This window comes from Oncorhynchus tshawytscha, linkage group LG05, assembly GCF_018296145.1.
Source record: "Oncorhynchus tshawytscha isolate Ot180627B linkage group LG05, Otsh_v2.0, whole genome shotgun sequence".
Classification (NCBI taxonomy): domain Eukaryota; kingdom Metazoa; phylum Chordata; class Actinopteri; order Salmoniformes; family Salmonidae; genus Oncorhynchus; species Oncorhynchus tshawytscha.
The window spans coordinates 3,147,279-3,170,306 of NC_056433.1; the positions used below are offsets into that span (position 1 = coordinate 3,147,279).

General features: G+C 44.4%; 1 protein-coding gene across 4 annotated transcripts in view; it reads right to left on the reverse strand.

Annotated features, from left to right (window-relative positions):
• The window catches only part of myb (v-myb avian myeloblastosis viral oncogene homolog), a 75,428-nt gene that overhangs the window by 29,097 nt on the left and 23,303 nt on the right, over positions 1-23,028 (reverse strand). For 3 of the 4 annotated variants that reach the window (XM_042321331.1, XM_042321330.1, XM_042321329.1), the window contains exons 2-7: positions 17,171-17,288; positions 9,143-9,214; positions 7,411-7,503; positions 1,832-2,052; positions 1,294-1,495; positions 1,099-1,167 (exon numbers count right to left, since the gene is read on the reverse strand). In XM_042321331.1, the coding sequence (XP_042177265.1) occupies positions 1,099-1,167; positions 1,294-1,495; positions 1,832-2,052; positions 7,411-7,503; positions 9,143-9,214; positions 17,171-17,288 (775 nt within the window). The remainder of the gene's footprint in view (positions 1-1,098; positions 1,168-1,293; positions 1,496-1,831; positions 2,053-7,410; positions 7,504-9,142; positions 9,215-17,170; positions 17,289-23,028) is intronic. The other variant, XM_042321332.1, reaches the window with a different exon arrangement.

Here is a 23,028-nt window from a genome sequence, read left to right on the forward strand (position 1 = left end):
TAGTACCAATCAATAGTATGATCAATAGTGCTAATCAATAGTACTAATCAATAGTACTAATCAATAGTACTAATCAATAGTACGATCAATAGTACGATCAATAGTACTAATCAATAGTACTAATCAATAGTACTAATCAATAGTACTAATCAATAGTACGATCAATAGTACGATCAATAGTACTAATCAATAGTACTAATCAATAGTACTAATCAATAGTACTAATCAATAGTACGAAGATGTTCCTAATGTGTTGTACACTCAGTGTATTTCTCACTTGTTAAAACATTTAGAGATTTTTTTTAAATGATCTTACGCTCTAGAAATAACAACCCCCCTAGTGACTGTACAGCAGCACATTCATTTGACTTCCCTACTATAACAGACTTTTAAAGGTCATTTACTAAATAAAATCAGGCGGGATGGAACAAATTGGCCACGTCAGCAACCGCCTTCAACATGTGGTACAGCTGCCTGGCATCTCGATACAACGGCGCTGCACTGGTCAATGGTCATTCGCACCAGCTTGTCGTTACGTTAGCTAATTGGCATGTCACGGTAACATGCAGAAGGTGACCAATACCACTAGTTATTTCTCCCATTAAAATAAACCTCACTTTCTTTTACAAGTTTTAACTAGAGCCATGCTGCTGCTGTTGCCAGCTAGCCCCTATAAAATAGTTAGCTGGGAAGGGCTCATCAGGACGACTGACTGAACTAGCTAGCTGGGAAGGGCTCGTCAGGATGACTGACTGAACTAGCTAGCTGGGAAGGGCTCATCAGGATGACTGACTGAACCGAATCCATTCCTCTCCACACTCGACTCTCAGCTGAGCGACATCCGTCATCAATTTGGGCACCAGGCATGTCCGTATTGCCTCTCCCTTGAATCCTGGATTGAATTGAAACCCTTCCCTTGATTGCTGTGGTGAGTGGCCAACTGAAATCTATCCCTGGGTTGCTGCTGTGGAGTAGTGAGACAGCGTGACCAACTAACAAGTTTCCCTGAGTTGCTGTGAGGGCCAACTGAAAGCTATCCCTGGGTTGCTGTGAAGGCCAACTAAAAGCTTTCCCTGGGTTGATGCTCTCGTGTCTCACCTGTATAGCAGCTGTTCCGTGCTGTGGAATGTTCAAGATGTTGACGTGCAGCGCTAGGGGAAAGGGAACCTTGGGAACCAATAGAAACAGATCAGACTCCACAAACAGCATATTAGGAGCTGGGAGATAAAACCTATTTTTCGCAGGAGCTTCTATCCAAAGCGACAGAGGAGCGGGGGGGTGAGAGTCACTCACCCTATGGTCCGGAATATAAGGGTAGGTGCCCGTGAGGAGGGAGAGGGGAGGGAGAGGGGAGTGGTGATGGAAGCCCACGTTGTGGTGGTTGGCCTTGGCGTAACTGGGGGCGATGGAGTGGGAGGAGTGCTGAAGGTAACCCTCCTGCTCCACCTTCCTACGCATCGTAGAGTTCCAATGGTTCTTAATGGCATTATCAGTCCTGGGGAGGGAGGGAGGGAGGGAGGGAGAGAGAGAGAGAGAGAGAGAGATTTAGAAAAAGAAAGAGAGAGACTCGCACACACCTGCCAGGCAGCAGTTGTTCTTGATCTCGGCCCAGTGGTTTCCCAGTTTCTTCTCCTTTTCCTCTCTCCCTGTCCCTCTTTCTCTCCCTCTCCTTCCCTCCCCTCCCCCCTCTCTCCCTCTCTCTCCGTACCTGCCAGGCAGCAGTTTGGTGATCTCGGCCCAGTGGTTTCCCAGTTTCTTCTCCTTTCTCCTCTCTCCCTGTCCCTCTCTCCCTCCCTCCCTCCCTCCCTCCTCTCTCCCTCTCTCTCCGTACCTGCCAGGCAGCAGTTTGGCGATCTCGGCCCAGCGGTTGCCCAGTTTCTCGTGGGCCTGGTAGATGATCTGATCCTCTTCCTCGGTCCAGGAAGTCTTCTTCACCTCGGGGTTCAGGTGGTTGTGCCAGCGCTCTCTGCACTGCTTCCCTATCCGACCCTTCAGGTGCTTGGCGATTACGGACCAACGCTTGGCTCCATACTTCTGGACTAGTTCAATCACCTGAGGGAGGGTGGAGAAGGGAGAGAGGGGAGGGAGCGGGGGGAGGGAGATAGGGAGAGGGAGAGAAGGGAGGGAGAGAGGAGAGGGAGCGGGAGGGAGAGAGGAGAGGGAGAGAGGAGAGGGAGCGGGGGAGGGAGATAGGGAGAGGGAGAGAGGGGAGGGAGCGGGGGGAGGGAGATAGGGAGAGGGGAGAGGGGAGGGAGCGGGGGAGGGAGATAGGGAGAGGGAGAGAGGGGAGGGAGCGGGGGGGAGGAAGAGAAAGGGGGAAAGAGAGAAAACAACAGTCTATTAGTCTTTGTCCATTTTCAGGAACCATTCAAAAGTGAACAATACTTCTCAGCCCCTCGTTCCCTTAGTCAACCCTGTCCCCCCTCCTTGTCTGCTCTTCTCAGCCCCTCGTTCCCTTAGTCAACCCTGTCCCCCCTCCTTGTCTGCTGTTCTCAGCCCCTCGTTCCCTTGGTCAACCCTGTCCCCCTCCTTGTCTGCTCTTCTCAGCCCCTCGTTCCCTTAGTCAACCCTGTCCCCCTCCTTGTCTGCTCTTCTCAGCCCCTCGTTCCCTTAGTCAACCCTGTCCCCCTCCTTGTCTGCTCTTCTCAGGCCCTCGTTCCCTTAGTCAACCCTGTCCCCCTACTAGTCTGCTCTTCTCAGCCCCTCGTTCCCTTAGTCAACCCTGTCCCCCTCCTTGTCTGCTCTTCTCAGGCCCTCGTTCCCTTAGTCAACCCTATGCCCCCTCCTTGTCTGCTCTTCTCAGCCCCTCGTTCCCTTAGTCAACCCTGTCCCCCCCTCCTTGTCTGCTCTTCTCAGCCCCTCGTTCCCTTAGTCAACCCTATGCCCCCTCCTTGTCTGCTCTTCTCAGCCCCTCGTTCCCTTAGTCAACCCTGTCCCCCCTCCTTGTCTGCTCTTCTCAGCCCCTCGTTCCCTTAGTCAACCCTATGCCTCCTCCTTGTCTGCTTCTTCTCCCTCTCTCCCTTTTGAAATCTCTTGCTAGTGTTATGGAGGGAGTTTCCACCGTTAGCCTCTTTGCTAATCATTACCTCCTAGCTTCTGGAAGTGTGTGTGTGTGTGTGTGTGTGTGTGTGTGTGTGTGTGTGTGTGTGTGTGTGTGTGTGTGTGTGTGTGTGTGTGTGTGTGTGTGTGTGTGCGCGCAGAAGTATAACTGTAGAACTGTCACTTTCAGCTAATAATATGCAGTGACAAGCTATCTACTCAGTGCAGGTCAACAACACTTCTCAGTCAAACACTTGGCTGTCTGAGTTAGCACCAATATAATAGAACCCAGGTCTCATGCTCTGGCCAAAAGTAGTGCACTATATAGGGGAAAGGGTTTTGGACATAGACCTATGGAGATCTGTTATGGCTCCAATCGTAGTAAATAAGATTTTGTTCTTAACTGACTTGCCTACTTAAATAAAGGTTCAATAAAAACATAGGTTCTAGAAGAGTTCTCTTAATGTAAGGTTCTAAAAGGGTTCTGTAAAGTTCAGTAAGGTTCTAAAATGGTTCTTTAAAGTTCAGTAAGGTTCTGAAAGTGTTCTATATGTTCTGTAAGATTCTAAAATGGTTCTTTAATGTTCGGTAAGGTTCTGAAAGTGTTCTATAATGTTCGGTAAGGTTCTGAAAGTGTTCTGTAATGTTCGGTAAGATTCTGAAAGGGTTCTTTAGAGTTCGGTAGGGTTCTGAAAGTGTTCTATATGTTCTGTAAGATTCTAAAATGGTTCTTTAATGTTCGGTAAGGTTCTGAAAGTGTTCTATATGTTCTGTAAGATTCTAAAAGGGTTCTGTAAAGTTCGGTAAGGTTCTGAAAGTATTCTATATGTTCCGTAAGATTCTAAAAGGGTTCTGTAATGTTCGGTAAGGTTCTGAAAGGGTTCTGTAATGTTCGGTAAGATTCTAAAAGGGTTCTGTAATGTTCGGTAAGATTCTAAAAGGGTTCTGTAATGTTCGGTAAGGTTCTGAAAGGGTTCTGTAATGTTCGGTAAGATTCTAAAAGGGTTCTGTAATGTTCGGTAAGATTCTAAAAGGGTTCTGTAATGTTCGGTAAGATTCTAAAAGGGTTCTGTAATGTTCAGTAAGGTTCTGAAAGGGTTCTGTAATGTTCAGTAAGGTTCTAAAAGGGTTCTGTAATGTTCGGTAAGATTCTAAAAGGGTTCTGTAATGTTCGGTAAGATTCTAAAAGGGTTCTGTAATGTTCAGTAAGGTTCTGAAAGGGTTCTGTAATGTTCGGTAAGGTTCTGAAAGGGTTCTGTAATGTTCGGTAAGATTCTAAAAGGGTTCTGTAATGTTCAGTAAGGTTCTGAAAGGGTTCTGTAATGTTCGGTAAGATTCTAAAAGGGTTCTGTAATGTTCAGTAAGATTCTGAAAGGGTTCTGTAATGTTCAGTAAGGTTCTGAAAGGGTTCTGTAATGTTCGGTAAGGTTCTGAAAGGGTTCTGTAATGTTCAGTAAGATTCTAAAAGGGTTCTGTAATGTTCGGTAAGGTTCTGAAAGGCAGGGTTGGGGAGTAACTGATTACAAAAAGCTGTAACTGTGACCCGTTATGTTACCATCAAAGATATTGTAATTAGCTTACAGATACTTTTGAAAAACTAGACGATTACTTCTACGATTACTTGAAATTCAGGATGTAAGGATGTTTGCGAGAAAAAAATGATTTGCAACCATTCTGTTTCTCAATGACATTCAATACAGCATTGGAAAGAAGAAAAACAATTAAGTTTGTTCTGCCTGAACCAGTCTGACCACCAATCAGAGACCAATATGATGACACCCCAAATGATGACCACCAATCAGAGACCACTATGATGACACCCCAAATGATGACCACCAATCAGAGACCACTATGATGACACACCAAATGATGACCACCAATCAGAGACCACTATGATGACACCCCAAATGATGACCACCAATCAGAGACCACTATGATGACACCCCAAATGATGACCACCAATCAGAGACCACTATGATGACACACCAAATGATGACCACCAATCAGAGACCACTATGATGACACCCCAAATGATGACCACCAATCAGAGACCACTATGATGACACCCCAAATGATGACCACCAATCAGAGACCACTATGATGACACACCAAATGATGACCACCAATCAGAGACCACTATGATGACACCCCAAATGATGACCACCAATCAGAGACCACTATGATGACACCCCAAATGATGACCACCAATCAGAGACCACTATGATGACACACCAAATGATGACCACCAATCAGAGACCACTATGATGACACCCCAAATGATGACCACCAATCAGAGACCACTATGATGACACCCCAAATGATGACCACCAATCAGAGACCACTATGATGACACACCAAATGATGACCACCAATCAGAGACCACTATGGTGACCCACCAAATGATGACCACCAATCAGAGACCTTTATGATGACACACCAAATGATGACCACCAATCAGAGAACAGTATGATGACACACCAAATGATGTGACCACCAATCAGAGACCTTTATGATGACACACCAAATGATGACCACCAATCAGAGAACACTATGATGTCACACCTAATGGGTTTGAGGGATTGTGGGAAAAATGCAGGAATAGGCTATTGTCTATGTCTAGAATATGTCTTTCAACGGTGCGACAGATGTCGGGCATCCAAAGATTATCCAGCTTGAATAAATGCTTGGAGGGAAACGACAACAGCAGTGGTGTCGTCTACAGAGATACGATATCACTTGTGAATCCCAATGCTGCTCTGTCATTTAGCTATTTGCGTTTTACAGGTTGTGGTTGTTGTGGATGGCTGTTCACAAATATATATATAATATATGTGTATTTTAATCCATAATTGTTCAATTCAAGAAGTTTAAGATGCCTATAATTAATGTTTTTGCGACCAGTGGACAGCCAGGGAAAAATGGGCTATTGCGACCAGTGGACAGCCGGGGAAAAATGGGATCTTGCCCCACCCCTTGTTCAGTCATCCATCCAGTAACCCCCTCCCCTCTCCCCCTGCTCAGTAATCCCCTCCCCTTGTTCAGTCATCCACCCAGTAACCCCTCCCCTCATTCAGTCATTCATCCAGTAACCCCCTCTTCCCTCTTCCCCCTCCCCCTGCTCAGTAACCCCCTCCCCTCATTCAGTCATTCATCCAGTAACCCCCTCCCCTCATTCAGCCAGGGAAAAATGGGCTCTTGGGACCAGTGTACAGCCAGTGGAAAATGGGCTCTTGCGACCAGTGTACAGCCAGTGGAAAATGGGCTCTTGCGACCAGTGGACAGCCAGGGAAAAATGGGCTCTTGCAACCAGTGGACAGCCAGGGAAAAATGGGCTCTTGCGACCAGTGGACAGCCAGGGAAAAATGGGCTCTTGCGACCAGTGGACAGCCAGGGAAAAATGGGCTCTTGCGAACAGTGGACAGCCAGGGGAAAATGGGCTCTTGCAACAGCTACATAGTGCTGATCAAATCCTATGGAATAAAAGTTTGAGGGAGTTCCTCCGTTCTTAACTCCTCGGAGACATTGTGCGCCACAATTCCATAATGTCAAAAACGGGTTTGATTTAAGACCACAAGCGGGGCTTTTTATTGCTCAATCTAAATTATGCTGATTCCCGCAAAAAAAATGTCCATAGGCCCAACGGACACATGCTCAAAACTCACACACTCTTCACAGACTTAAACATCAGCAAATTATCAAGAGATCAACGTGTCACCAACAAAAACTGACTAAACTCCACTGCGTGGTAGTTTTGGGGTTATGCTCAGGTGAAACAGTTTGGCTAATCTATATTTCCAAGTCCTATTCTTGATGATCAAGGAGTATTAAATTAATTAAATTTACTGAAAATCTGACAGGCTTTGTTTTATTATGTAAAGATATAGAGATATAGATATAGAGCCTAATTGTATCATTAGCTGTAGCAGAAAGCAATGGGTTAGTAGAAGCCTACATAACCAACCCATAAAGTAAAATGCAATATCTATTTTTTAATGCAACATCTACATTTCTGGCCAGCTGTGTAAACTCTAACATAGATTTATCCTGCAATAGATGTGGTTCAATTGGTAATATTAATTTTGTCTTCATCAAATGCCTCTCAAAGTGGAAGTAATCTAAAAGTAACTGAATGTAATCAGATTACATTATTGAGTTTGGGGTAATCCAAAAAATGACATTACTGATTACAATTGTAGACAGATAACTAGTAACTGTAACAGATTACATTTTAAAAGTTACCTGCCCACACCTACTGAAATGGTTCTCTATAACATTCCTATATGTTTCTGTTAGGGTTCTATGAGGTTCTCTATAACATTCCTATACGTTTCTGTTAGGGTTCTTTAAGGTTCTATAAGGTCGTGTTCTTACTCTCTGGTCCTCCTCCTTGGTCCAGGGTCCTTTGATGAGTTCAGGGTTGAGAACCTTCTGCCAGCGGTGCTGACACTGCATATCTGTACGGTTCTATGTGAGAGCAGAGACACTGTTATTAAGGGAATGTGAATGACAGCAGAGACACTGGTTATTAAGGGAATGAGAATGACAGCAGAGACACTGGTTATTAAGGGAATGAGAATGACAGCAGACACACTGGTTATTAAGGGAATGAGAGCAGACACACTGGTTATTAAGGGAATGACAGCAGACACACTGGTTATTAAGGTAATGAGAGCAGAGACACTGGTTATTAAGGGAATGAGAATGACAGCAGACACACTGTTATTAAGGGAATGTGAATGACAGCAGACACACTGGTTATTAAGGGAATGAGAATGACAGCAGACACACTGGTTATTAAGGGAATGACAGCAGACACACTGGTCATTAAGGGAATGACAGCAGACACACTGGTTATTAAGGGAATGTGAATGACAGCAGACACACTGGTTATTAAGGGAATGACAGCAGACACACTGGTTATTAAGGTAATGAGAGCAGAGACACTGGTTATTAAGGGAATGAGAATGACAGCAGACACACTGTTATTAAGGGAATGTGAATGACAGCAGACACACTGGTTATTAAGGGAATGAGAATGACAGCAGACACACTGGTTATTAAGGGAATGTGAATGAGAGCAGACACACTGGTTATTAAGGGAATGTGAATGACAGCAGACACACTGGTTATTAAGGGAATGACAGCAGACACACTGGTTATTAAGGGAATGAGAATGACAGCAGACACACTGGTTATTAAGGGAATGAGAATGACAGCAGACACACTGGTTATTAAGGGAATGAGAGCAGACACACTGGTTATAAGGGAATGAGAGCAGAGACACTGGTTATTAAGGGAATGAGAATGACAGCAGACACACTGGTTATTAAGGGAATGTGAATGACAGCAGACACACTGGTTATTAAGGGAATGAGAATGACAGCAGACACACTGGTTATTAAGGGAATGAGAGCAGACACACTGGTTATTAAGGGAATGACAGTAGACACACTGGTTATTAAGGGAATGAGAATGACAGCAGACACACTGGTTATTAAGGGAATGAGAATGACAGCAGACACACTGGTTATTAAGGGAATGACAGCAGACACACTGGTTATTAAGGGAATGAGAGCAGACACACTGGTTATTAAGGGAATGGAATGAGCAGACACACTGGTTATTAAGGGAATGACAGCAGACACTGGTTATTAAGGGAATGACAGGAATGAGAATGAGAGCAGAGACACTGGTTATTAAGGGAATGAGAATGACAACAGACACACTGGTTATTAAGGGAATGAGAATGACAGCAGACACACTGGTTATTAAGGGAATGAGAATGACAGCAGACACACTGGTTATTAAGGGAATGACAGCAGACACACTGGTTATTAAGGGAATGACAGCAGACACACTGGTTATTAAGGGAATGAGAATGACAGCAGACACACTGGTTATTAAGGGAATGTGAATGACAGCAGACACACTGGTTATTAAGGGAATGTGAATGACAGCAGACACACTGGTTATTAAGGGAATGTGAATGACAGCAGTGGTTATTGTGTGTGTGTGTGTGTGTGTGTGTGTGTGTGTGTGTGTGTGTGTGTGTGTGTGTGTGTGTGTGTGTGTGTGCGTGCGTGCGTGCGTGCGTGTGTCTTACAGGTAGGAAGCTGGCGATGAGTTTCCAGTCCGAGGACCCATGATGTTCTACCAGCTTCTTCAACTTCTCATCCTGAAACAAACAAACCAATGAAACTTAAAATAGTATTGTTTAAAACACTAAAACACAACAAATAATAATAATAAAACACTAAAAACTGAAACAATAAAATATTACAATACCACTGAAACACTGAAACACTAAACCACTGAAACACTAAACCACTGAAACACTAAACCACTGAAACACTGAAACACTAAACCACTGAAACACTAAACCACTGAAACACTAAACCACTAAAACACTGAAACACTAAACCACTGAAACACTAAACCACTGAAACACTGAAATATTAAACCACTGAAACACTAAACCACTGAAACACTAAAATACTAAACCACTGAAACACTGAAACACTAAAATACTAAACCACTAAAATACTAAACCACTGAAACACTAAAATACTAAACCACTGAAACACTAAAATACTAAACCACTGAAACACTAAAATACTAAACCACTGAAACACTAAAATACTAAACCACTGAAACACTAAAATACTAAACCACTGAAACACTAAAATACTAAACCACTGAAACACTAATCCACTGAAACACTAAACCACTGAAACACTAAAATACTAAAACACTGAAACACTAAACCACTGAAACACCAAACCACTGAAACACTAAACCACTGAAACACTAAAATACTAAACCACTGAAACACTAAACCACTGAAACACTAAAATACTAAACCACTGAAACACTAAACCACTGAAATACTAATCCACTGAAACACTAAAATACTAAAACCCTGAAACACTAAAACACTAAAATATTACAACACTAAAATACTACAAAACTAAAATACTACAACAGTAAAATAACAAACAATTAAATAATACTATCTAAATGCAGTCACGGGGAACCTAAAGAACCCTACCAAGTTCTGGAAGCTAATCAAATCAGCGCCGGGTTCTAATGACTCCTCTGGCCTTCCTGACCATTTAATGATGGGTTCTAATGAAGTGAAGGATAAAGCCCATATTGTCGGGGTTTTTAACAAGCACCTCACATCTGCTGGTTCTGTTGTTGATAATGGTGGGGCCCAGGCCTCTTATGTCAGCTCTGTTACAGTCAGTTATGATATAGGCCCTCATGTGAACCTTTTTGACATTAAGCCTGTTTCTTAAACTGAGGTCTATAAAGCACTAAAGGTAATAGACACTAAAAAGTCTGGAGGTCCAGACAACCTGGACCCCGTACCTGTTAACGATAGCAACTGGTATTATTACTGAACCTGTGGCTCACATTTTCAACGTGAGTCTCTTGACCAATTCTATACCCAGCATTTAGAAATCAGCTTATGTCATCCCCCTGCTAAAGGGTGGAGATCCCTCAGATGCTAATAACTATTGTCCTATCTCTAAACTCCCTATCCTGAACAAAGTCTATGAATCCCTAGTGAACTCGCTATCCTGGCCCAAAGTCTATGAATCCCTAGTGAACTCCCTATCCTGGGACAAAGTCTATGAATCCCTAGTGAACTCCATATCCTGGACAAAGTCTATGAATCCCTAGTGAACTCTCTATCCTGGACAAAGTCTATGAACCCCTGGTGAACTCTCTATCCTGGACAAAGTCTATGTACCCCTGGTGAACTCTCTATCCTGGACAAAGTCTATGAATCCCTAGTGAACTCCATATCCTGGACAAAGTCTATGAATCCCTAGTGAACTCCCAGTTTTAAAAAGTCTCCATTGAAAAGAACATACTGAGTGGGGTTCAGTCTGGCTTTAGATCGGGGCACTGCACCACAACTGCAGCTATGGCAGTGGCAAATGACATCATTAATGCACTTGATAAAAAGCAACGTTGTGCTGCTCTGTTTGTGGATTTATCAAAAGGCCTTTGATTCAGTTGACCATGAATTGCTGCTTGCTAGACTCAGAAACATTGGTCTCAGTGAAAGGCAAGTAAATTGGTTTAGGAACTACCTTTCTGACAGAACACAATGTGTTTAATATAATTCTATTTTAGCTCCTGTGTTGTTCTCAATTTGTATTAATGATTTGGGAAACGGGATGCAACCAGCTAAGTTACATCTATATGCAGATGATACAGTCATATATTCATGTGCTCCTTCTCTGGTTCATGCTGTTGAAGAGCTGCAGGCCTCCCTTTATGGTGTCAAACTGGTCTTGAATGTAGAAACAACTAAATTCATGACCTTTACCAGAGTTAGAACTCTGCCAGAGAAGGTTAGCATTGTCACATCTGGTGGCTTATCCATTGAAAAAGTGTCATCCTACAAATACCTAGGTATCTGGTTGGATGACAATTTGTCCTTTAAAGTTCATGTGGATAATCTTGTGAGGAAGCTTAAATTGAAATTGGGTTTTTATTTTTGTAATAAGGCTTGCTTCACTCTTATGGCTAGAAAGAAGCTTGTTCAGGACACTTTTCTCTCTGTAATTGACTATGTTGACTTGTTGTATATGCATGCAGCCTCCTCCGTCTGACAGAGACTGGACTCTGTTTATCATGCAGCCTCCTCTGTCTGACAGAGACTGGACTCTGTTTATCATGCAGCCTCCTCTGTCTGACAGAGACTGGACTCTGTTTATCATGCAGCCTCCTCTGTCTGACAGAGACTGGACTCTGTTTATCATGCAGCCTCCTCTGTCTGACAGAGACTGGACTCTGTTTATCATACAGCCTCCTCTGTTTATCATGCAGCCTCCTCCATCTGACAGAGACTGGACTCTGTTTTTATCATACACTGGACTCTGTTTATCATGCAGCCTCCTCTGTCTTACAGAGACTGGACTCTGTTTATCATACAGCCTCCTCTGTCTAACAGAGACTGGACTCTGTCTATCATACAGCCTCCTCTGTCTGACAGAGACTGGACTCTGTTTATCATGCAGCCTCCTCCGTCTGACAGAGACTGGACTCTGTTTACCATGTAGCCTCCTCTGTCTGACAGAGACTGGACTCTGTTTATCATGCAGCCTAAATCAAATCAAATTTTATTTGTCACATACACATGGTTAGCAGATGTTAATGCGAGTGTAGCGAAATGCTTGTGCTTCTAGTTCCGACAATGCAGTAATAACGAACAAGTAATCTAACTAACAATTCCAAAAAAACTACTGTCTTATACACAGTGTAAGGGGATAAAGAATATGTACATAAGGATATATGAATGAGTGATGGTACAGAGCAGCATAGGCAAGATAGAGTAGATGATATCGAGTACAGTATATACATATGAGATGAGTATGTAAACCAAGTGGCATAGTTAAAGTGGCTAGTGATACATGTATTACATAAGGATGCAGTCGATGATATAGAGTACAGTATCTACGTATGCATATGAGATGAATAATGTAGGGTAAGTAACATTATATAAGGTAGCATTGTTTAAAGTGGCTAGTGATACAAGCATTTCGCTACACTCGCTTTAACATCTGCTAACCATGTGTATGTGACAAATAAAATTTGATTTGATTTGATTTGATATATTTACATCATTTCCCATCAATTCCCATTATTAAAGTGGCTGGAGTAGAGTCAGTGTCATTGACAGTGTGTTGGCAGTAGCCACTCAATGTTAGTGGTGGCTGTTTAACAGTCTGATGGCCTTGAGATAGAAGCTGTTTTTCAGTCTCTCGGTCCCAGCTTTGATGCACCTGTACTGACCTCGCCTTCTGGATGACAGCGGGGTGAACAGGCAGTGGCTCGGGTGGTTGATGTCCTTGATGATCTTTATGGCCTTCCTGTAGCATCGGGTGGTGTAGGTGTCCTGGAGGGCAGGTAGTTTGCCCCGGTGATGCGTTGTGCAGACCTCACTACCCTCTGGAGAGCCTTACGGTTGAGGGCGGTGCAGTTGCCATACCAGGCGGTGATACAGCCCGCCAGGATGCTCTCGATTGTGCATCTGTAGAAGTTTGTGAGTGCTTTTGGTGACAAGTCGAATTTCTTCAGCCTCCTGAGGTTGAAGAGGCGCTGCTGCGCCTTCCTCACGATGCTGTCTGTGTGAGTGGACCAATTCAGTTTGTCTGTGATGTGTATGCCGAGGAACTTAAAACTTGCTACCCTCTCCACTACTGTTCCATCGATGTGGATGGGGGGGTGTTCCCTCTGCTGTTTCCTGAAGTCCACAATCATCTCCTTAGTTTTGTTGACGTTGAGTGTGAGGTTATTTTCCTGACACCACACTCCGAGGGCCCTCACCTCCTCCCTGTAGGCCGTCTCGTCGTTGTTGGTAATCAAGCCTACCACTGTTGTGTCGTCCGCAAACTTGATGATTGAGTTGGAGGCGTGCATGGCCACGCAGTCGTGGGTGAACAGGGAGTACAGGAGAGGGCTCAGAACGCACCCTTGTGGGGCCCCAGTGTTGAGGATCAGCGGTGAGGAGATGTTGTTGCCTACCCTCACCACCTGGGGGCGGCCCGTCAGGAAGTCCAGAACCCAGTTGCACAGGGCGGGGTCGAGACCCAGGGTCTCGAGCTTGATGACGAGCTTGGAGGGTACTATGGTGTTGAATGCCGAGCTGTAGTCGATGAACAGCATTCTCACATAGGTATTCCTCTTGTCCAGATGGGTTAGGGCAGTGTGCAGTGTGGTTGAGATTGCATCGTCTGTGGACCTATTTGGGCGGTAAGCAAATTGGAGTGGGTCTAGGGTGTCAGGTAGGGTGGAGGTGATATGGTCCTTGACTAGTCTCTCAAAGCACTTCATGATGACGGATGTGAGTGCTACGGGCGGTAGTCGTTTAGCTCAGTTACCTTAGCTTTCTTGGGAACAGGAACAATGGTGGCCCTCTTGAAGCATGTGGGAACAGCAGACTGGTATAGGGATTGATTGAATATGTCCGTAAACACACCGGCCAGCTGGTCTGCGCATGCTCTGAGGGCGCGGCTGGGGATGCCGTCTGGGCCTGCAGCCTTGCGAGGGTTAACACGTTTAAATGTCTTACTCACTTCGGCTGCAGTGAAGGAGAGACCGCATGTTTTCGTTGCAGGCCGTGTCAGTGGCACTGTATTGTCCTCAAAGCGGGCAAAAAGTTATTTAGTCTGCCTGGGAGCAAGACATCCTGGTCCGTGACTGGGCTGGGTTTCTTCCTGTAGTCCGTGATTGACTGTAGACCCTGCCACATGCCTCTTGTGTCTGAGCCGTTGAATTGAGATTCTACTTTGTCTCTGTACTGGCGCTTAGCTTGTTTGATAGCCTTGCGGAGGGAATAGCTGCACTGTTTGTATTCAGTCATGTTACCAGACACCTTGCCCTGATTAAAAGCAGTGGTTCGTGCCTTCAGTTTCACACGAATTCTGCCATCAATCCAAGGTTTCTGGTTAGGGAATGTTTTAATCGTTGCTATGGGAACGACATCTTCAACGCACGTTCTAATGAACTCGCACACCGAATCAGCGTATTCGTCAATGTTGTTGTCTGACGCAATACGAAACATCTCCCAGTCCACGTGATGGAAGCAGTCTTGGAATGTGGAGTCAGCTTGGTCGGACCAGCGTTGGACAGACCTCAGCGTGGGAGCTTCTTGTTTTAGTTTCTGTCTGTAGGCAGGGATCAACAAAATGGAGTCGTGGTCAGCTTTTCCGAAAGGGGGGCGGGGCAGGGCCTTATATGCGTCGCGGAAGTTAGAGTAACAATGATCCAGGGTCTTTCCACCCCTGGTTGCGCAATCGATATGCTGATAAAATTTAGGGAGTCTTGTTTTCAGATTAGCCTTGTTAAAATCCCCAGCTACAATGAATGCAGCCTCCGGATAAATCGTTTCTAGTTTGCAGAGAGTTAAATAAAGTTCGTTCAGAGCCATCGATGTGTCTGCTTGGGGGGGGATATATACGGCTGTGATTATAATCGAAGAGAATTCTCTTGGTAGATAATGCGGTCTACATTTGATTGGGAGGAATTCTAAATCAGGTGAACAGAAGGATTTGAGTTCCTGTATGTTTCTGTCATCACACCATGTCACGTTCGTCATAAGGCATACGCCCCCGCCCCTCTTCTTACCAGAAAGATGTTCGTTTCTGTCAGCGCGATGCGTGGAGAAACCCGCTGGCTGCACCGCTTCGGATAGCGTCTCTCCGGTTAGCCATGTTTCCGTGAAGCAGAGAACGTTGCAGTCTCTGATGTCCCTCTGGAATGCTACCCTTGCTCGGATTTCATCAACCTTGTTGTCAAGAGACTGGACATTGGCGAGAAGAATGCTAGGGAGAGGTGCACGATGTGCCCGTCTCCGGAGTCTGACCAGAAGACCGCTTCGTTTCCCTCTTTTTCTGAGTCGTTTTTTCGGGTCGCTGCATGTAATCCACTCCGTTACACTGGTTGTAAGGCAGAACACAGGATCCGCATCGCGAAAAACATATTCTTGGTCATACTGATGGTGAGTTGACGCTGATCTTATATTCAGTAGTTCTTCTCGGCTGTATGTAATGAAACCTAAGATGACCTGGGGTACTAGTGTAAGAAATAACACGTAAAAAAACAAAATACTGCATAGTTTCCTAGGAACGCGAAGCGAGGCGGCCATCTCTGTCGGCGCCGGAAGTACTCTGTCTTACAGAGACTGGACCCTGTTCATCATGCAGCCTCCTCCATCTGACAGAGACTGGACTCTGTTTATCATGCAGCCTCCTCTGTCTGACAGAGACTGGACTCTGTTTATCATGCAGCCTCCTCTGTCTTACAGAGACTGGACTCTGTTTATCATGTAGCCTTCGTCTTACAGAGACTGGACTCTGTTTATCATGTCTTACAGAGACTGGACCTTCATGCAGTCTTACAGAGACTGGACTCTGTTTATCATGCAGCCTCCTCTGTCTTACAGAGACTGGACTCTGTTTATCATGCAGCCTCCTCTGTCTTACAGAGACTGGACTCTGTTTATCATGCAGCCTCCTCTGTCTGACAGAGACTGGACTCTGTTTATCATGCAGCCTCCTCTGTCTGACAGAGACTGGACTCTGTTTATCATACAGCCTCCTCTGTCTAACAGAGACTGGACTCTGTTTATCATACAGCCTCCTCTGTCTTACAGAGACTGGACTCTGCTAACCATGCATCCTTGTGCTTTATAACAAATGCCAAGTCACTCACCTACCATTGCACATTGTACCAAATGTTAGATTGGGCCTCACTTTATATAGGCAGAAAAATAAATGTGTATGTGTTCATCTACAAAGCCCTTTTTGGTAAACTCCCTCTTTACCTCTGTAGTCTGGTCTCCTTCACCACCAGCAGTTACCAGACCCGTTCTGCTAGGTGGTTGCTACTCAAAGTCCCCAGGACATTCACAGTATTGGGCAACACTGCCTTCTCTTCTTGAGCACCAGACTCATGGAATAGTCTACAATCCCTGCTCCATCTAGAATATGTTAGTGCCTCTGAATGGAATAGTCTATAATCCCTGCTCCATCTAGATATGTTGGTGCCTCTGAATGGAATAGTCTACAATCCCTGCTCCATCTAGATGTGTTAGTGCCTCTGAATGGAATAGTCTACAATCACTGCTCCATCTAGATGTGTTAGTGCCTCTGAATGGAATAGTCTACAATCCCTGCTCCATCTAGATGTGTTAGTGCCTCTGAATGGAATAGTCTACAATCCCTGCTCCATCTAGATATGTTGGTGCCTCTGAATGGAATAGTCTACAATCCCTGCTCCATCTAGATATGTTAGTGCTACTGAATGGATTTAAAATATAGATGGAGGCTCTGTTACAGAGGAGTGTAAATGCTTTTTTTAGTCTGGATCTGGATCTAGTCTGTTGTATGTTTTCATTCTGTAATGTATTGATTGTTGCTGCCTTCTTGGCCTGGTCTCCCTTGAAAAAGAGACTCTGTAACACTACAACACTACAACACTAAAACACTAAAATAATAAAACATTGAAACAATAAAACTATAAAACACTAAAACAATAAATTAAATAAAAACACTAAAACAATAAATTAAATAAAAACACTAAAACTATAAAACACTAAAACAACTGTGTTTACCTCTTCTCTTGTCCAGCGTGTTTTCCCTTGATGGCGTTTTGCTTCCTTGGCCAGCGGTCCATCGTAGTCGTGTTCATACATCTCAATATCCTCCTCATCTTCTTCACTACTATACACACTGGAGAGAGATAGAGAGAGAGAGAGAGAGAGGAGAGAGAGAGAGAGAGAGAGAGAGGGAGAGAGAGAGACAGAGAGAAAGAGAGAGAGAGAGAGAGAGAGAGAGAGAGAGAGAGAGAGAGGGAGGGGAGAGAGAGAGAGAGGGAGGGAGGGAGAGAGAGAGAGAGAGAGAGAGAGGGAGGTAGAGAGAGAGAGAGGGAGGTAGAGAGAGAGAGAGAGAGGGAGGGGAGAGAGAGAGAGGGAGGGAGAGAGAGAGAGAGAGAGAGAGAGAGAGAGAGAGGGGGAGAGAGAGAGACAGAGACAGAGACAGAGACAGAGACAGAGACAGAGAGAGAGAGAGAGAGAGAGAGAGAGAGAGGAGAGAGAGAGAGAGAGAGAGAGAGAGAGAGGGAGAGAGAGAGAAAGTGAGAGGGAGAGAGAGAGAGAGAGGGAGAGGGAGAGGGAGAGGGAGAGAGAGAGAGAGAGAGAGAATTATCAATAAGAGATAAGAGAGAGATAATAATCAATAATTTCCAGGCCCAGTGACATGTACTAGTCTGTGGCGACCTAAATGCCAGAACCGGACAAGAACCTGACACCCTCAGCACACAGGGGGGCAAACACCTGCCTGGAGGTGACAGCATTCCCTCCCACATATGCCCCCCTAGGCACAACTATGACAACATAACCAACAAAAACGGGTCACAACTCCTGCAGCTCTGTCGCACGCTGGGTATGTACATAGTCAATGGTAGGCTTCGAGGGGACTCCTATGGTATGTACACCTATAGCTCATCTCTTGGCAGTAGTACTGTAGACTACTTTATCACTGACCTCAACCCAGAGTCTCTCAGAGCGTTCACAGTCAGCCCACTGACACCCCTATCAGACCACAGCAAAATCACAGTCTACTTAAACAGAGCAATACTCAATCATGAGGCATCAAAGCCAAAGGAACTGAGTAACATTAAGAAATGCTATAGATGGAAGGAACGCAGTTTGGAAACCTACCAAAAAACAATTAGGCAACAACAAATTCAATCCCTTTTAGACAATTTCCTGGGTAAAACGTTCCACTGTAATAGTGAAGGTGTAAACTTGGCAGTAGAAAATCTCAACAGTATATTTGACCTCTCAGCTTCCCTATCAAATCTAAAAATCTCAAAAAGAAAACCGAAGAAAATTAACAATAATGACAAATGGTTTGATGAAGAATGCAAAAATCTAAGAAAGAAATTGAGAAACCTGTCCAACCAAAAACATAGAGACCCGGAAAACCCGAGTCTACGCCTTCACTATGGTGAATCACTAAAACAATACAGAAATACACTACGGAAAAAGAAGGAACTGCACGTCAGAAATCAGCTCAATGTAATTGAAGGATCCATAGACTCTAACCACTTCTGGGAAAATTAGAAAACACTAAACAAACAACAACACGAAGAATTATCTATCCAAAATGGAGATGTATGGGTAAACCACTTCTCCAATCTTTTTGGCTCTATAACAAAGAATAAAGAGCAAAAACATATACATGATCAAATACAGATCTTAGAATCAACTATTAAAGACTACCAGAACCCACTGGATTCTCCAATTACATTGAATGAGTTACAGGACAAAATAAAAACCCTCCAACCCAAAAAGGCCTGTGGTGTTGATGGTATCCTCAATGAAATGATCAAATATTCAGACAACAAATTCCAATTGGCTATACTAAAACTCTTTAACATCATCCTTAGCTCTGGCATCTTCCCCAATATTTGGAACCAAGGACTGATCACCCCAATCCACAAAAGTGGAGACAAATTTGACCCCAATAACTACCGTGGAATATGCGTCAACAGTAACCTTGGGGAAATCCTCTGCATTATCATTAACAGCAGACTCGTACACTTCCTCAATGAAAACAATGTACTGAGCAAATGTCAAATTGGCTTTTTACCAAATTACCGTACAACAGACCATGTATTCACCCTGCACACCCTAATTGACAACCAAACAAACCAAAACAAAGGCAAAGTCTTCTCATGCTTTGTTGATTTCAAAAAAGCCTTCGACTCAATTTGGCATGAGGGTCAGCTATACAAACTGATGGAAAGTGGTGTTGGGGGTAAAACCTACGACATTATAAAATCCATGTACACAAACAACAAGTGTGCGGTTAAAATTGGCAAAAAACACCCACATTTCTTCACACAGGGTCGTGGAGTTAGACAGGGATGCAGCTTAAGTCCCACCCTCTTCAACATATATATCAACGAATTGGCACGGGCACTAGAAAAGTCTGCAGCACCCGGCCTCACCCTACTAGAATCCGAAGTCAAATGTCTGCTGTTTGCTGATGATCTGGTGCTTCTGTCACCAACCAAGGAAGGCCTACAGCAGCACCTAGATCTTATGCACAGATTCTGTCAGACCTGGGCCCTGACAGTAAGTCTCAGTAAGACCAAAATAATGGTGTTCCAAAAAAGGTCCAGTCACCAGGACCACAAATACAAATTCCATCTAGACACTGTTGCCCTGGAGCACACAAAAAACTATACATACCTTGGCCTAAATATCAGCGCCACAGGTAACTTCCACAAAGCTGTGAACGATCTGAGAGACAAGGCAAGAAGGGCATTCTATGCCATCAAAAGGAACATAAATTTCAACATACCAATTAGGATCTGGCTAAAAATACTTGAATCAGTCATAGAGCCCATTGCCCTTTAATGTTGTGAGGTCTGGGGTCCACTCACCAACCAAGACTTCACAAAATGGGACAAACACCAAATTGAGACTCTGCATGCAGAATTCTGCAAAAATATCCTCAGTGTACAACGTAGAACACCAAATAATGCATGCAGAGCAGAATTAGGCCGATACCCACTAATTATCAAAATCCAGAAAAGAGCCGTTAAATTCTATAACCACCTAAAAGGAAGCGATTCCCAAACCTTCCACAACAAAGCCATCACCTACAGAGAGATGAACCTGGAGAAGAGTCCCCTAAGCAAGCTGGTCCTGGGGCTCTGTTCACAAACACAAACACACCCTACAGAGCCCCAGGACAGCAGCACAATTAGACCCAACCAAATCATGAGAAAACAAAAAGATAATTACTTGACACATTGGAAAGAATTAACAAAAAAACTGAGCAAACTAGAATGCTATTCGGCCCTACACAGAGAGTACACAGCGGCAGAATACCTGACCACTGTGACTGACCAAAAATTAAGGAAAGCTTTGACTATGTACAGACTCAGTGAGCATAGCCTTGCTATTGAGAAAGGCCGCCGTAGGCAGACATGGCTCTCAAGAGAAGACAGGCTATGTGCTCACTGCCCACAAAATGAGGTGGAAACTGAGCTGCACTTCCTAACCTCCTGCCCAATGTATGACCATATTAGAGAGACATATTTCCCTCAGATTACACAGATTCACAAAGAATTCGAAAACAAATCCAATTTTGAAAAACTCCCATATCTACTGGGTGAAATTCCGCAGTGTGCCATCACAGCAGCAAGATTTGTGACCTGTTGCCATGAGAAAAGGGCAACCAGTGAAGAACACACACCATTGTAAATACAACCCATATTTATGCTTATTTATTTTATCTTGTGTCCTTTAGCATTTGTACATTTGTTCACTTTATATATTACCTACCTCACTTGCTTTGGCAATGTTAACACATGTTTCCCATGCCAATAAAGCCCTTGAATTGAATTGAATTGAATTGAGAGAGAGAGAGAGAGAGAGAGAGAGAGAGAGAGAGATTAGAGGAACAATATAATTGTTTCAGGACAAAACACACATCACTACATTTATTTGATTTGATTTATTTCACCTTTATTTAACCAGGTAGGCTAGTTGAGAACAAGTTCTTATTTCAAACTGCGACCTGGCCAAGATAAAGCAAAGCAGTTCGACACAGAGTTACACATGGAGTAAACAAACATACAATCAATAATACAGTAGAAAAATCTATAAACAGCGTGTGCAAATGAGGTAAGGGAGGTAGGGTAGCGGCAGGGTAGCGGGAGGGTAGCCTAGTGGTTAGAGCGTTGGACTAGTAACCGTAAGGTTGCAAGTTCAAATCCCCGAGCTGACAAGGTCGTTCTGCCCCTGAACAGGCAGTTAACCCACTGTTCCTAGGCCGTCATTGAAAACAAGAATTTGTTCTTAACTGACTTGCCTGGTTAAGTAAAGGTAAAAAGTAAGGCAATAAATAGGCCATGGTGGAGAAGTAATTACAATATAGCAATTAAACACTGGAATGGTTGGGTATGCAGAAGATGAATGTGCAAGTAGATGTGCAAAGGAGCAAGATAAATAAATACAGTATGAGGTAGTTGGATGGGCTATTTACAGATGCATGTACAGGTACAGTGATCTGTGAGCTACTCTGACAGCTGGTGCTTAAAGTTAGTGAGGGAGATGAATCTCCAGCTTCAGTGATTTTTGCAGTTCGTTCCAGTCCATTGGCAGCAGAGAACTGGAAGGAAAGGCAGCCAAAGGAGGATTTGACTTTGGGGGTGACCAGTGAGATATACCTACTGGAGCGCGTGTGGGTGGGTGCTACGGGTGGGTGCTGCTATGATGACCAGTGAGCTGAGATAAGGCGGGGCTTTACCTAGCAGAGACTTGTAGATGACCTGGAGCCAGTGGGTTTGGCGACAAGTATGAAGCGAGGGCCAGCCGACGAGAGCGTACAGGTCGCAGTGGTGGGTAGTATATGGGGATTTGGTGACAAAACGGATGGCACTGTGATAGACTGCATCCAGTTTGCTGAGTAGGGTATTGGCAGCATGAGTGAAGGATACTTTGTTGCGAAATAGGAAGCCGATTCTAGATTTCATTTTGGATTAGAGATGCTAAATGTGAGTCTGGAAGGAGAGTTTACAGTCTAACCAGACACCTAGGTATTTGTAGTTGTCCACATACTCTAAGTCAGAGCCGTCCAGAGTAGTGATGCTGGACGGGCGGGCAGGTGAGGGCTGCGATCGGTTGAAGAGCATGCATTTAGTTTTACTTGTATTTAAGGCATTGAAGGCATTGAAGCTCATCTGGAGGTTAGTTAACACAGTGTCCAATGAAGGGCCAGAGGTATACAGAATGGTGTCGTCTGCGTAGAGGTGGATCAAAGAATCACCAGCGGTTTCCACCGAAGGTGGCTCCTCTTCCTGTTCGGGCGACGCTCGGCGGGTGTCGTCACCGGTCTACTAGCTGCCACCGATTCCCTTTTCATTTTCTGTTGGTTATGTCTGTATTGGTTTCACCTGTTTCTTGTTTGGGGTTTGTTTCAGGGATATTTAAGCCTTCTATGCCCACCTGCTTTTGTGCGGGCTTGTTCTCTGTTCTGTTTGTGGATGGTTGTGTTTTGTTATTTTTCGGACTGTTTGGTGTCCTGTTTGGGTCGGTCATTATTTCGCCTGTTGTTTTTGGCGTGACCTTACTTACCGGGAAATAAATATGGTTTTCCCTAAACCTCTGCTCTCTGCGCCTGACTCTGCACCCACCACTCCTAGCTACGTGACAGAGAGCGACATCATTGATGTTTACAGAGAAGAGAGTCGGCCCAAGAATTGAACCCTGTGGCACCCCCATAGAGACTGCCAGAGGTCCGGACAACAGGCCCTCCGATTTGACACACTGAACTCTGTCTGAGAAGTAGTTGGTGAACCAAGCGAGGAAATCATTTGAGAAACCAAGGCTGTTGAGTCTGCCAATAAGAATGTTGTGATTGACAGAGTCGAAAGCCTTGGCCAGGTTGATGA